The 16,233-nt window shown below is 40.4% G+C and overlaps 1 protein-coding gene across 1 annotated transcript in view; it reads left to right on the top strand.

Annotated features, from left to right (window-relative positions):
• The first annotated feature begins 441 nt into the window (after positions 1 to 441).
• CARD11 (caspase recruitment domain family member 11) overlaps positions 442 to 16,233 on the top strand; it is a 60,556-nt gene continuing 44,764 nt past the window's right edge. Inside the window, exons 1-5 of the mRNA XM_018566790.1 lie at positions 442 to 640; positions 4,201 to 4,338; positions 8,467 to 8,792; positions 12,037 to 12,216; positions 13,939 to 14,091. Coding sequence (XP_018422292.1) covers positions 442 to 640; positions 4,201 to 4,338; positions 8,467 to 8,792; positions 12,037 to 12,216; positions 13,939 to 14,091 — 996 coding nt within the window. The remainder of the gene's footprint in view (positions 641 to 4,200; positions 4,339 to 8,466; positions 8,793 to 12,036; positions 12,217 to 13,938; positions 14,092 to 16,233) is intronic.

Genomic DNA, 16,233 nt, shown 5'->3' on the forward strand with positions numbered 1-16,233 from the left:
AGTTTTGGGTCACGGGAGGACACAGTATATGTCCTCCCGTGACCCTGAGGAAAACTATGGGAAAAAATGTTTCCCCATAGTTCTCTAAGTGAGGTCTCTGAAATGCAAACTTATTGGGGGGAATTTATCAAAACTGGAGCAGTTGCCCATGGCAATCAATCCGCTTCTCTCTTCAGTTTGTTCAAGTTAAGATTTGAAAATGAAAGAGAGAAGCTGATTGGTTGCCATGCTTATCTGCTCCAGTTTTCGTTTGCTCCTGTTTTAATAAATTCCCCTCAGTGTGTTTTACATCCATAGGAGTGGTACAATAGCTGGCAGCTAGCATTTTCAGGTCAGAAATGGCACTTGTATATATATTATATTTCTCTTCTCCGCTTTAATTATTGGTGTTCCTGTCTAATGTAATGTAATGTAATATTTTCTTCTCCAGAATATAACATGATGGATAATGAAAAGGAAATTTTGAAGAATGATGAAAATGACATATGGGAGAATATTGAATCCAATAGGCATATGCTTAGCCGGTACATAAATCCTGCAAAGTTAACACCCTACTTACGACAATGTAAGGTCATTGATGAGCAAGATGAGGAAGAGGTTCTCAACTCTCTATTATTCTTATCCAGGACTACCCGTACAGGTAAGTTTGCCAAAGTTATACCTAGCAAGCTAAGCAGTTAATAAAACTACATGTCAGAATTCAGTCTTACGGAGATCTGTTCATACTCATTAAAATGGTCATTAAGTACATTGTGCTTTACGTATTAAAAAGTAGATACCACATACAAAAAGATTACATATTTAATGGAATATTACCTTTGGATTTTGTCCACTGAAAATTCACACATTTGACAAAAGATTCATATTTTAAAAATATGTGAATCTTGGGTATAAGTTGGGTGAAAAAAAAATTGATAGTCTCTTTAAATCGGTTCTTGCACCAAAAACACAAGGTCTACTTATTGACAGTGCTTCCCTCCCCCGGTGACAAAAGCTGCACATAATTAATTTAAAGAAAAATACGGCAGATAAAAAAATTATGAAATATATTTAACTTCCTCCGTCTTCTGCCCGCAGCAGAACCTAGGCAGGGGAAATTTGATCCTCCTTCCTTTTGGCGAGATCTGAGGGAATGCTAAGTAGCCCAAATCTCAGGATAACACATTTCTGTGCTGTGTGTGGGCATTTTCTTGTGAGATTGTAGCTACTTTACATTTCCCTGGGTGTTGCCAGAAGGTGGATGACAAAAGGTGTTCCTAGTCCTTTTGCCGCCTGAGGCAGCGTGGGGGGTGCACGAGGATACACAACTGCAGAGCCTGACTCTTAACAACCTGGAACACTCTGGCCAGCATCCCCAGCTCCTGGCAACCAGTGATGTCACTGGTTAGGGTGGGGCCCTTACACATTTCCCTGCCCGGCTCTTAGCAACATGGGATGCTCTGGCTGGAATGTGGGATGCTCTGGCTGCAAAGGGGGTGGCAGGCACAGTGCAAACATTGTACAGTAGAGCGGCCATGCCACTCTGCCTACCACACCCCCACATGACCCAAAGAGATGCAACAGCCTCAGGCTGCCTCATTAAATGGAAGGCCCTATGGATGACGTCACCTCCAGCAGCACGGAAGTCTTGAAAAAGGTAAGCATATTTACTAACTTTTTCCTTACAGGCTTTTATATTTTTTGCAGCATTTTAGCACTGGGGGAAAAGTTAAGTCTTCTGTGTGGCCTGACACTTCAGTTTTGAATATGTTAATGGACACATCTATAACAAGAACACAAAAACATTTTTTAAAGGGAAATTATAATGGTTTTTGTTTAACAGCATTTCGCTTTAGTTTAATTTTAATTAAATCCCAACTAAAGCCAAACATTTTTTTGGAAAAGCGTAGAAGATATAAAACTCCCTATCTACTGCTTATTTTTGTCTGTAGCCCCATTTAAGTGATTATAAAGCATTTAAAAGTTTATTGAATGTATTAAAAAATAAAAGAGTATAGATTATATTATTATTATTTTCAAAGAAGTGTTCGGAGGTAAGGCACACACGGGGGCTATTGCTTTAAAGTGACACTAAACTCTGGAGTCAAATCTTAAAAATGCATTCGAGGAACCCTAATTATTAACATAAAGGTATCTTATTTGTGTATCACTCAGCTGTAGATCCTCAAATCATCTCTGAATTTGTGCTGACACTGTCCTTCCTTCTGGAGGGTGGCTACTTTTGTTCCCCATGGTCCCTGTGTGTTGTACAGTAGCCACCGCTTCAAGCTCGCTCCCGTGATGGACCAAAATAGTTTACCAATTTGTAATGAGACTGTAATCTATCACAGGAGTGAGCTTGAAGCGGTGGCTACATTACAACACACGTAGGGACCATGGGGAACAAGAGTACCCACACTCTAGAACATAGGACAGTGTTAGCACTAATTGAGAGATGATTTGAGGATCTACAGCTGAGTGATACACAAATAAGCACAATTTTTGGTATTAGTTAAGGTATTTGAATGCATTTGTAAGCTTTACCTCCTGAGTTTAGTGTCACTTCATGTTTATAGTACCAGGGAAATTAATTGCATGCTCAGCACACAAGGAATTCTAATGCGCAATAACGGGTTAAAAGGTGCAGAAGAATCTGTAAATCCCAGGAGTGCAGCCAATTGATCCAGCACCCAGTGGTAAGATGGCAGACACTGAGGTAGTACCGTAGTTGTAGTGCATGAGGCTGCCTCAGAATCGGGTAGCAGGGCAAAAAGAGATATTGATATGCATCCCAAATAGGTCAAAAATAAATAACTGGGCAAAGAAATGGTCCAGTCTCTAAAGGGAGATATTATGTTGATTAAAAAGAAAAAAAATAGTACGTATTTATGCAGTGAATGCAAAAACAGACATTTGTTTTAGGGGGGAAAATAGAGATGATTAACTTTTTTATACCTTTGCATTGCACTGGTTGCTATTTTTACTTTTCTTTATCATTATAGTAACCCTGTGTTTGCATTTGAAGTGAAATGGGCAGCAGATATGAAAAGCAGGCATATTTACACTCATATGCCCCTATCAGCCATTTTGTTGTTGTTATGTACTCCAGCCTTTCCTCTCCTTAGGTCAGTAAGGCTACCAGTAATAGTGATGAGCCAGTAAACAACAACAGATGCTGCTTGAGATTTTCATAATAGAGTATACTGGGGCTCCTGGGGGGCTCTGCAGTATATGCAGGCTTTAGATACTTGCTTTTCAGCTGATTGTTTAGAATTTATAAAGTGACTTTTCTCATTAAAGTAAGTGGTGGGCATTTCTAAGTTAAAGTGTATGTAAACCCAAAATCTGTTTTTCAGTAGCTTTGGCATAATGCCTCGCTACATACAGTTTTCATAAGTGAGTTCTTGAGTAAGTTTTTTTTCCTGTGATCTATGTTTCTGACCCAGAGATCCTGCAAGTAACAGCATTTTCTGTTGTAGGCTGACCGTGCTAACCCACTACCTCACAATTAGGTGCATCTCTATGACCCATGCACACATGTGCTTGGGGGTTCCTGCAGATTCTTGAGGTAGGAATCCCATGTGTGTTCATATAGATGTGGTTGCTGTGCCCATTCAAGTTAATGACAGGGTGACAGCGGGACCCATCTGTCTTCATGTAATTGTACACGGTATGATTATCTGTGGATCAGGACAGATGCTTATCTCATGATGCAATCTCTCTGCACCCCGGGACAAGCATCTCTCCCAATCTGCAATGTACAATCGCATACATGTGGACAGCCACGGACAGATGCACCCTCTTTCGTCCTGTCATTAACTTGAATAGGAACAGCTCCCGCATCTGTACAGACACACCTGGGATTCCTGTTGCAAGAATGCGCAGGTTTTAGCTGCAGGAATTCCCAGATGCCCATGTGCATGGAGCCTTTTTATGTTGCTTCTTGAGGGTTTGCAGAAAATGAGCACATAGCGGGCTGGAAATGCTGTCTACTAAAATCCTGCAGCAGGAAGCGGTGTTACTGGCAGGATCTCCAGGTAAGTAACTTTGCAATCAATTCACAAAAAAATAATAAAAACTGCATATAGCGAGGGATGATGCCAAACATACTAAAAAATGGAATAAGGGTTCAATACGCTTTAACAGGGAACCCTATAGACCAGAAAGAAGAGTGAGATAATACAATAATGTTGCTTTAAATATATATGTATACATACACAGGGCGACTACTGGATATCCTTCACACAAAAGGACAGCGAGGCAATATAGTCTTTTTGGAAAGTCTGGAGTTTTACTACCCAGAGCTCTACAAACTGGTAACAGGAAAAGAACCAACAAGAAGATTTTCTACTATAGTTGGTAAGTAAGATCTGTTCATAAATAAGAATATGCCACAAAACAGTTAAATGCTTTTATACAGTTTGCAGACTACCAAGTTTTCTCTGACGTTTTTCCTTTAAGAAGTTGATATAGTAACACCAAACATTGCACACTTTTTTACATGAAAAAAATGTACTATTTGAAGTGAACATTATACATAGTTATGTGTTATCTATCCACCATTCAAACTGAGCCACAGATCTATATCCCATTCAACAACATACTGGTGCTGTGTAAAAACTGCAGATATCTACCTGCAATTTTTGATAGCACTGTGAACAAATCATGTCTTTCCAGCACTCAGAGTTCCAGGCTGGTCAGACCCTCTGGCCCTGTCTTCTCCTTGGATATTCTTATGGTTTTCTTTGGCTATCTTGATCTTCAACTTAAAGCTAGGGATGAGCTGTCCGTAATAGCCAAACTTTTAATAGAACCCCATGGAAATCTATGGAGGGCAAATCTTGATACTACATTCTGACCATTTTTAAGGCTAATTGGCACCGATAAATAACATGTTTTAAAATACTGTACAGCAGGGAGAAAGTCTTCCTTTTAATGTGACTTTGAGGGTGGCAGCGGAAAACGCCAATGCTTTAAATTACATGCTTATTATTTATTGTCGGTATTCATTTAGTAGTGACAATTTACACAGCTTTAACAAATTGTACATTCACATAAGTCCCTGCCCGCAAGGAGCTTACGATACAAAGTGCCTATCTCACATGCATTCCTATACACTAAGGCCAATTTAGATAGGAGCCAATTAACCTACCACCATGCCTTTCAAGTGTGGGAAGAAACTGGAGCTCCTGGGGGAAACAAACACAAGCACAGGGAGAACATACAAACTTCATTCAGATAGTGTCCCGGCTGGGATTTGAACCAGGGACCCCAGTGCTGCATGCCGTATGTGGTGTTATGGAACAGTACAAATTTCACAGAGAGAGACAGTGACACTGTATTCTGGAATCTCATATTTTGGATGTGTAATTGATTTTTTAACTTACCAACAACAGATCTAAGCGCTACAGAAAAGTTTACTCTTAAAAAAATAAAGCAAGAACCTTCAACTTTGTAGAAATTGGCCAGTAGCACTACAGTTTCATAGCATAGTGTGTGAGTTTCCAGTACCGATTAAAGTTTAATAAAATTGCAAAAGAGAGTGCACAAAAACACTTCAAAACCACAATTCAACATTACCTTTCCTATATCCTCAAATATTCCTAAACATTCAAAATATAAACTTCAGGTATGTGTTTGGCTAGCATTAGAACAGTACACAATCACTTGAAAAGGCAACAAATGGAACGAGACAAGGCAGGTTTTATCTTAAAATAAACATGAAGATGTATTATTTTAGAGAAAATAGCCACAATTATCATACAGCAGCTGGACAGTGTGTAAGCTAGTCAGTAAGGCCACAGTGTGAGGGCTAGTTCATACCAGATGATGCAGTTGTGATGCAGTCCGTTCAGTTTGATTGCCACAGCCAAAATACATCACAATGCTTTCCTATGGGATTTCTGGTACTCTATTCACACCAGTGCAGTCAGTTCAGATGCAGTCAGAAAAAATACTGCTTGCCCTATTTAAGCTGCATCGGATCGCAACAGTGCGCATCAAAAACGCATACAAATGCATGCAAACACATTGAAACGCACCTGAAACCCCATTTTAAGCACAAAAACACAATAAAATTGCGGTACAATCACCGTACAATTGCAGTAAAATCATGGCAAAACGCATTGCATTGCAGGTGTGCAGACGCACGCAGTTCTGGTGTGAACTAGCCTCAAGGGCGAGAGATAAGGAATGTTTTAGCTTGAAAAAATATTAAAGTGTATTATTTGAGAGATGAGAGCCACAAATATTGTACAGTGGCTGGAAAGTATGTAAGCAGCTTGGTAAGACTGCAATGTAAGAGTCACGCATGCAATGTAAAAATCGCACATGTATTTCCACGCATTTACGAACACGCAGGTGTGATCGAGCCCCATTAGAATGCATTGCTTTTTGTGTTTAGTGCGTTTCCGTGTGTATAGATAGTACAAAATATATATATCTAAAGACAAGTTGGTAACTTTCCAAAGTTAGTATTGGCTTGATAAATAGAAAACAATAATATAAACCAAGCAACCAACATTTCTGTCTGGTTTCAAATGTCTGAAAAAAGAATATTCATATATACTAGGGTTGCACAGATACCAAGTACAGTACTCGGTACAAGTACGAGTACATGTACCGATACTTTTGAGCTCCAAGACTAGACTAGAGAAAAATGCAAAAATTAGGAGGCAGCTGTCATTTGTAAGGAGCACACTGAGCTCCTGGGATTTGTACATCTCTGTTTTAATGTACGATTTTGTTTTTATAAATATAAATAAAGGGATGCACAGATACCAGTTTTGTGAGTACGAGTACTGGTACTTGCCGAGTACTTACAAGTACGAGTACTAATATCATATGACAATCTCAAATTGTCATAGCCAATAGCAGGCTGGCTATTGCACACGCAAAATAAATTTAGTCAGTAACAACATTTTAATGTGCACATGTCAAGCAACTGGCATATTATGTGCTTGATATATATATATAATCATTCAATTCTACAAAAGTTCTACATATGACTTGTATAAATCAATTGTAATACTGTATATGCTTAATCCTAGGATGTAGTTTAAAAATCACTAGCATTTCTATCACAGATATCCTTCATATTTTATGAATACTTACCTCTTAAAATTGAATGTTGACATTACAAGGAGTATTTTCATGTGGGTGGTTATTGCTTAACAACAAATCTAAAATTTCCTTCAAAGTGTATCTATAGGCCAGATATTTTTAGTGTTAATAAAGTAGGTGATAAGTAAAAACCCTGCCATTTTTGTTTTAGTCTATGACCAGTGGGCAGTTTATCCTTACTCTCTCTCATGGAGACATTGAAAAAAGTGTGAGGGAAATCTCTCCAAAGTGACCAGTGCGACCAGAGCAGGGCCGCCGTCAGGGGGGTACGGCCGATACAAATATCAGGGGCCCGGGGCAGCCTCCGGGGCCCGCCCTGGACCGTTACATGAGTATCAGCCGACGGTGAAGGGCGAGGAGGTGGCCGGGCCCCCGCAGCAGCAGCGGTGGAGGCCTGGCTCTAGCAGCAAATTTGCAGCATTCATAGCAGGCTCTGCAGCCTCCAAAGCACACCACAGATCCTGCAGAGCCCCCCTGAGATCCTGCAGGGTCTCTGCAGGATCTGCGGGAGGCTTTGCAGGATCTGTGGTGAGCTTTGCAAGGTCTATGGTGGGCAGAGACTGCAGGGTCTCAGGGGGCTGTGCATGATTTGTGAAAGTCTCAGGTGGGCTTTGCAGGATCTGTGGCGGGGTCTATGGTGGGCTCTGCAGGGTCTCAGGTGGGCTCTGCAGGGTCTCAGGTTGGCTTGGCAAGGTCTATGGTGGGCAGAGACTGCAGGGTCTCAGGGGGCTGTGCATGATTTGTGAAAGTCTCAGGTGGGCTTTGCAGGATCTGTGGCGGGGATAGGCTGTGTAAGGGGCCCTGACATTTCTGAAGGCTGCCCTGGACCAGAGCATGTGTCCATGTTGGAAGATTTCCCCTCACCTCCTGTTCTGGTGACAACTGTAGAACGTTGGATCTCCCATCACTTTCTGCCCCAGTGACAATGGCCACTAGGGTAAATATTGAGCGTGAATCTACGTAAACACCGATAGCAATATACAGTAAATCGGACAGAAGTTTTGTCCCTTCCCTACTCTATCCAAAACCAAAGAAAAAGATTTGAATACAGATACACATTTTGAAGGTGACGAAATTTGGTGGAATTTAAAATGTAGTGTTTAGAAATAGGTAAAAAATGATTACTTTTCAGTTTGATGGTCATAAACACATATTTGTTTGCTGTGTGTACCCATACTACAAGAAAATTTCATATTGTGCAGATTTGAAACCCTTTTGATAACAAATTGTGCTTTGTTTTTTTTTATAAGCTGCTATTAACTTTGAACAGTTTAGTGATAGTTGTTCCAGGCTGTTAACATTAATAGTATACCTGAAAATCTGATAAAAGTCTTTTGATGATTACATTATTCTTTTTCCTTCTAGTTGAAGAAGGCCATGAAGCTCTTACACAGTTCCTGATGAATGAGGTCATCAAACTGCAGCAGCAGTTAAAAACCAAAGAAGTTCAGAAATGTGAACTTGTAGCTAACTCCAGACAGCTTGAGGATGAACGGAAACAGCTAAAGCTTGTCAACTTGGAGCTGTTAACATTTCAGGAGCGTTATAACAAAATGAAAGAAGAGCGAAATAACTGTAATGATGAGTTAATTAAAGTGAAGGATGAAAATTATACATTAGCAATGAGGTATGCTCAACTCAGCGAAGAGAAGAACATGGCTGTTATGAGAAGTCGAGATCTGCAACTTGAGGTGACAGTCACATGTTTTTATTTGAAATGCATAAATTAAACCTAACATTTCTGATGTGTTGTCATGTTGAAGGTCACCCTGCTACTGGATAACAATATTGCTTTCTGTATTCTGACCCTGCTCTAGACTTATTCAGGTTAATTTACCTAAAGCAAATAGGCTGTTCACTTTGCAAGGCAGTTTTCCCTTAGTTTAGAAAATGTGGTGTGTGATGGATGCGCCCCGTTCTGATCTTACTGGACGCCAATAACTCGTGACTATACGCAGTTCCATGCCGACTGAGACGTCACAAGGATGGGCAAGACCACTCCAGGCCTCACCCTGCAAAGAGATTTCCCAGCTCATGGGACAACAATCTCAGGCCAGCAGACTGAGAGCGATCGCCACTAGGGTTGGTCAACTCCGCAGTTAACCCTTTACACAGTAGCTGCCACCACATGTTTTATTGGAAACGCGCACCGTTCTCAGCAAATGCTGTGGCAATTCAAAAACTTAAAGTCTATAATACCACTGTCCTCCTAGACAGCAATATGACAGTTTTCACTATAAAGTAACCCCTAAATTATTGTGTGTCATGACATTAGATTTGGGTAGACACTAAATTTGATATGCTTATGAATGATGGGTGGCTCAGAAGGAGAATAATATGTTTCTAGCCTTCTGGATGTCATAGACCAGGGGTGCCCATAAGGTCGATCGCAAACTACCAGTGATCGCGATGTCCTGTCTTCTCTGGATCCCCGCTGCTCTCCCCCATCTGTATGCAGCGTGGATCCGAGGAAAAGTGAAGCTGCAGTCGGTGGTGGTGGGGCGGAGGAGGGAGCTGCTATCACAGCAGCACGCCAAGCGGTGATCCAGGCCGAGCTGCTCGGCCTGGATCTGGCAGCCGATAGCATCTTGTGAAAACTACCTCAGACTTCCTAGACTTAAAATAATTTTTTAAAATATTTTGAGGATGTTCTCCTGCCTATGTTGTGACATTTTTAATATTATTTTCTCTATAATGCCCATAAATACAGAGGTGAATGAGTTTTAAAAGATAATAGTAGTAATTTACACCATCCGCCTCATTCCCTCAATCTTTTTTCTCATCTTCCATCTTGCTCTTATTTCTGTCATTGCTGCCAATGTGTAAAACAATTGCTGTGTTATCCCTAGCCCCACCTAATGATGTTAAGAGCTGCTAATTACAACGTAACTACTTTATCTTTGTGATTGTCAATCCTAGTACATGCCTGCTCAGTGGACAATATTGTGACACCAATGCAACAGCATGGAAATGCTGTAGTTGTTTTAGTTAATCAGTTTATGCTGTAAAGTGATGAAAGAGACACTGGTACTTTGCCAATTCAGGATATGGAGAGCATGTGAACTCCACTATGTGGCAGTGCTTGGCCTGACCAGCCAAACACCATACCTAAAAAATGTGTAATGTGTGTGGGTGGGGGGGTCAGGACATCCTCCTTCTGTTTAAGATCAGACATTAGTTGACACTGGAGTTTACACAGATGAAAATGCTGTAGCGGGGAGATGGTGAGGGAGCTTGGCTGTGCAAACAATGATCTCCCTCTGGTGCAGCATTGCAGCCTGTAAAAAAAAATTGTGATAAAACAACATTGCTAAAACAATTGCTGATAAAACGTTGATAAAACAATTGCTAAATATTGCAAAGTAGAAAAAGCAATGGATTTGGTAAGTAAGACCTGTTTTTTTTTGTATTGACAGAAAGCAAAAAACAAAAAAAACCAAAATGAGTGCCTCTTCATAGCCAAAACATTGAACAAACGCTAAATATACATTAAAATGTTTTACCTGCCAGTCTTGTCATTCACACACCATGGGTAAACTGCATTGTCAGGCATCTGACACCACTGTTTCTAATATCAACATAGCTTCCCTGTACCTTCCTGCTTATTGGAGAATATTTTGCAGTTATGTATACACTACCTGTCCAAAAAAAGTCACACACTCTAATATTTTGTTGGACCGCCTCTAGCTTTGATTACGACACACATTTGTCCAAGCATCGTCTCAATAAGCTTATGCAATGTGACAATATTTATTTCAATCCAGAGTTGCATTCATTTTTCACCAAGATCTTGTAGTGATAATGGGAGAGTCGGACCGCTGAGTAAAGTCTTCTCTGGCACATCACAAAGATTCGCAATGGGATTAAGGTCCGTACTCTGTGGTGGCCAATCCATGTGTGAAAATGATGTTTCATGCTCCCTGAACCACTCTTTCACAATTTTTATCTGATGAATACTGGCATTGTCATCTTGTCATATGCCTGTTCCACCAGGGAAGAAAAATCCATGATGGAAAAACCTGGCCATTCGGTATATTGAAGTACATAGTACATAGTACATAGTATTTGGGGTTGAATAAAGACATACGTCCATCAAGTCCAACCCATATAGGTAAAGTAGGTACGTAATGTTGCTGAACCTAGACCTACTGTATTATCCAATGGAAGGCTCTTATCTATTGGCTTAGGCAAACCCAGCTGGTGACTTTTTTGTTGGACAGGTAGTGCAAATTGCATTGTGTCCTCCCTAGGGTCTACTTGTGTTGGTCCACATCCTTTTCATAGTGACATTATTCATTCCTCCTACAGATTCTTTGTACAAAATAATCTGAGACAGAGTGTGTCTTATGCTATTAACATTTTGTACTTTAATCTTGAAGAAGGTTAGCCACAAAACATATTGTCAAATACATTTCAAAAACACCATTATATTTGTTACAATTTATACTCTGTGTGGGTGTTTTGATCATATTCTAGTCATTTAATTTACCTGAAGACAGAATTGTGGAATTTTCTGGAGTTTGATTACAAGTGCATTGCTACACACCAAATGAGTGTAATGAATGCAAGATGAGTGTTGGAATACATTCTTATGCGGAATCTTGATTTACTAATATGCTACTCTTTACACTTACCCCACTTTTATATGAACATTTATTTTTATGCTCTACAAACAGTGCTGTTACCAGGGGTTTATATTTTATAGGGAGTCCTATCAGCAATTGGAAAAACTGACATTTAAAGCATTTGCTGAGCAGCTATATGGTTTAAACCTGTACTGCAATGATGGTAGTCTTTGAGGGCCATCTTTTGATTTGAGGCTTCTGTTCAGCACCACAGACTACACACATAGTGTGTTGATTGTTGGTTCCAGAAACTGTAAACCTAACTTTAATGGCATGATTTTCTTTAACTACTATCCTCAAATAAATGCAGATTGATCGACTGAAACACCACTTGAATAAAATGGAAGAAGAGTGTAAATTGGAAAGAAACCAGTCCCTCAAACTGAAAAATGATATAGAGAATCGTCCAAAGAGGGAACAGATGATGGAACTTGAGCGTGAAAATGAAATGCTAAAAATTAAGATACAAGATTTTCAAACAATGATTCAGGTAAAATCTTTCTCCTCTCTACAATTGCAGGTCCATTGTGAAGTGTCTGCATAAGAAAAATTATTTGAAGTTTGCATAACCACTTAAGAGGAATATGGAGATTGCACTATTTTTCTACAAAGACTGCACTTCTGACACATCCAGTTGTGTGGTTCATTCCTTGGGTTTGAAACAGTGTAGCCAAGCAACCATAGCTACTAATGTGGAGCAGCAGTTATGTCCTTGGAAACAACACGTCTATCGCTGTGCAATTAGTGAGGGGCACATTGGAATCAAGCAGCAATTATGTACCCCAACAGCAGGAACTAGTGGTGATTGCTAAAGTTGAAGATGATGCTCCTACAGAGTTTTTGCGAATGTCCTTTTCTTCGGACCTCTTCCTGAACTCAGCAGCAACAGGTCAATCTCTACTGACTTTTATCAGAGTAAATGAACAATCGGAAAGCTGCAGTTTTTAAATAGTTAACAATTATAACTCTACAGATAATACCAACTGCATATATTTTAATTCCAGACCAGTTCTTAAAAATTAGTAACCCATGGAATCTACAGTGTAAACGTTCATGTGCTTTTTTCAGGCAGTAGCTCTTCACCATATCCATGAAACACGTCTTTGGTATAAACAGTGGCTCTGATATGTTATCCCTCTGACATATACTGCATTCAGAAATATAACATTCATCTGCCCAATCCTCAATGATCTCTAGATGCTTCCTGCAGCATTTCCCCAGTCTTCAACCACTTCTCTAGCATGCCTGCAGTATATGACCAGCTCCTGCCTCTGGCCACCTAATGTAACATGTCCACAATCTCTGACAGTTTTCTGTAGTAATATATATGCTGAATATAATACACTGCCTTTGTGTTCATATTAGGAACCACAGTTAGTCCCACTGCTTGAAGAGCTTAAATTGAATATGGTGACTGGATGCAATAACATTTATGAAAAAGTAATGTTTAGAACAGGGGTGCCCACAATTTTTTGTGTTAAGATCTACTTTTCAAATGACGAGCTACATGAGTTCTACCAACGAAAAAAAAACCTCCCTCACTCTCTCTCCTGGCTGTCTCTCCTCGCTCTCCTGGCTGTCTCTCCTCGCTCTCTCTCCTCTTGCTCTCATTCCTCGTTTTCTCTCCTGGCTGTCTCTCTCTTTGCTTTCTTGGCTGTATCTTCTTGCTCTCTCCCCTGGTTGTCTCTCCTCTCTCTCTTTCCTGGCTGTCTCTCCTTGCTCTCTCTCCTGGCTGTCTCTCCCCGCTCTCTCCCCAGGCTCACCTTGCAGTGCAACAGGATGAGTACACTAATATTTTTTGATGTAATACATAGCACTTCAACCACCAGTATCCACAAGGAAGGTGTCAGGGAGCTTGGCTCAGCAGACTCAGGCTAATAGGTAATTATGTGTGCACAGCTAAATAAATATACCAAAATGGAATAAAGGGTCCACCATTCACACCCTCCGTGATCTACCAGCATCAGCTTTGAGAGTTACTGGTAGATCACGATCTACCTAATGGGCACCCCTGGTTTAGAACAATTTAGTATAGCATGCCACAGGCTATTCAGCATTCCAGAGGTAACGTAACTTTAAAAAATCTTCAGTACTGTGTATTAGTAGAAGAATGATTAGATTAAATCTACTTTTAATGTACTTCTGCTTAAGGCTCAGTATTTGACACTGACTAAATAACTGAAATACTTATTGTGTTTTGTATACTCTTAAGGGTGGAAGTCCCAGTTTGCCAGATTCTGATAAAGCCATAGTTGATATTCTTGAACATGATCGTAAAGAAGCTCTGGAAGATCGACATGAATTAGTGAACAGAATATTTAATCTTCAAGAAGAAATACGTCAAGCTGAAGATTTGAGGGACAAGGTAAGAGAAAATTTCTTCGGGATCAGAGGAAGAGTACCAAAATATATACCTTAAAGGTATATAATCAGCCATAAAACCCCCACAAAATTTAAAGAAAATGCATACTTGGATAAAATACTCAGCTTAATCATGTCTAAAGGTATGTGTTTTTACATAAACTATGTACATGTGCTTATTGATTTATTTATGAGCATAGGGCTACTTACAGTTTAGCCCCTTTGTTTTCTTCAGAACAATCCCAGCCCACTAATGGGCTTGCATTGTAAATGTCAATAAAGCATATCCACTGCATACAACTGCAAACCAGGAAGCAGAGTCTGAAAATTTAATGAACAAATATGGCTGCTCCATGTTCTTATATAATTACAATTTATACACATGGAGAGGATTTTTAAACTGTAACCATATACGGATAGTATTATTTACACCATGATGATATTTTGTATGTATTTATCTGGAAACAATTATTAAAAAGACTGTGCCATAATATTAAATACCCATAGACCTATGCAGTATGGCAATTGCCTGTTCCAACTGTGTTTGGCCATGTCGGTCTATGATTTCATGCCTACTGGCCAGCTGGCATCAGAAGTATTTAGGTCTTTGCTGATTGCTGTCACTGTCCAAATGACAGAAGGAGATTTCCCAGCACATTATAACTTCAACTGCCAGAGGCATTTGCGATTACCCTCTAGAACAGGGGTCAACCCTCTAGCTCCGGAGCCGCATGTGGCTCTTTCATCCCCCTGCTGCGGCTCCCTGTTCAGGGGAGATCGGCATCGCAGATGGTATTTGCAGAACTGATCTGCCCTGGAATAGCTGTTCGGTCCTGAAATGTCACTTCTATCCGACTCTGTGAGTGGGGTGGAATGTGATATTGCACTCACAGAGTCTGATAGAAGTGACATTTCAGGACCAAACAGCTGTTCCAGGGCAGATCAGTTCTCCTGCACATACCATTTGCGATGCCGATCTGCCCTGGAACAGCTGACAAAGCATTGGAATGCTTGACCTATTGGTGGTCACATATTCCACCGCCAAAAAACTGGGCGTGATTACATTGAAATGTGTGACCATGTCACCGGTCACACATTGTAACGTAGTCACAAACTTTGATGGAACAACGCCATCAGGGGGGTACGGCCAGTACCCATTTGAGGAGTCTTGGCAGCCTGGGGGGCCTCTTACATGAGTATCAGCTGTACCAGGGGCGGCATGGCAGAGGTGGCAGGGGAGGGGGTGGAGGAGGCCAGGCCCCAGCAGCAGCAGGTAAGAAGAGTTAGGAGGAGGTACAGGGAAAGGGACCCCCCGGGTGACCATCCCACCTGAGGCCCTGCAGAGCCCACCATAGAGAGTCTCAGATGGGCTGTGCAAGGTCAATCTCAGGTGGGGTCTCAGATAAGCCCAGTGCGTTACTAAGCCCAGAGCCCAGTGCATTACTAAGCCCAGAGTCCAGTGAGTTACTAATCCCACATATACCTATATACATGCTATACAGAGCATAAAGGTAAAAAAACGCTATATGACGTGTTATCTTCATTTTAGATGTCAAAAGGGTTTTGTGGCTCCCGGTCCTTTCTTTTGTGTGGGAAACGGGTCCAAATGGCTCTGAGTGTTCAAGGTTGCTGACCCCTGCTCTAGAATAACAAAGGCACAAGTGAAGCATAAGTAAAAGGGACTCTTTCAATCAGAATTTCTTTTATCAAGCCATCTATGGCCAGCATAACTGTAAGAAAGGTACAGACAGTTGGTAATGTAAAGAGCTAGATTTTAATTTGGCCAGAAATATCCAGTACATGCAAGAGTAGTTTGTTCTAGCATTTTCTTTATATAATATGTAATAAAACAGTTCAATAAAAAAAAGAAGTGTAATGATGTAACAAAACATAGAAACAGAAAGGGTGTTTAGTCCAGAAACATAAAACATACATACCATAGTATCAAATACACAAAATACCACATATATAGTGCGTGAACCATTTATCTATATCAATAAAGTAACCATTTTTTATCCAATTCCACAAAAGCTGCATAAGCAATGAACAGAAACTATTTTCCAGTTTGTCCACTAAGATCTAATTATTCTCTTGTTGGGCACCATTATTTGCTTTCCCACAACACAGAGAAGATGAAACCAGCCTG

The sequence above is a fragment of the Nanorana parkeri genome, unplaced genomic scaffold, assembly GCF_000935625.1.
Source record: "Nanorana parkeri isolate BGI_ZX_2015 unplaced genomic scaffold, ASM93562v1 scaffold975, whole genome shotgun sequence".
In the NCBI taxonomy this organism is placed as follows: Eukaryota; Metazoa; Chordata; class Amphibia; order Anura; family Dicroglossidae; genus Nanorana; species Nanorana parkeri.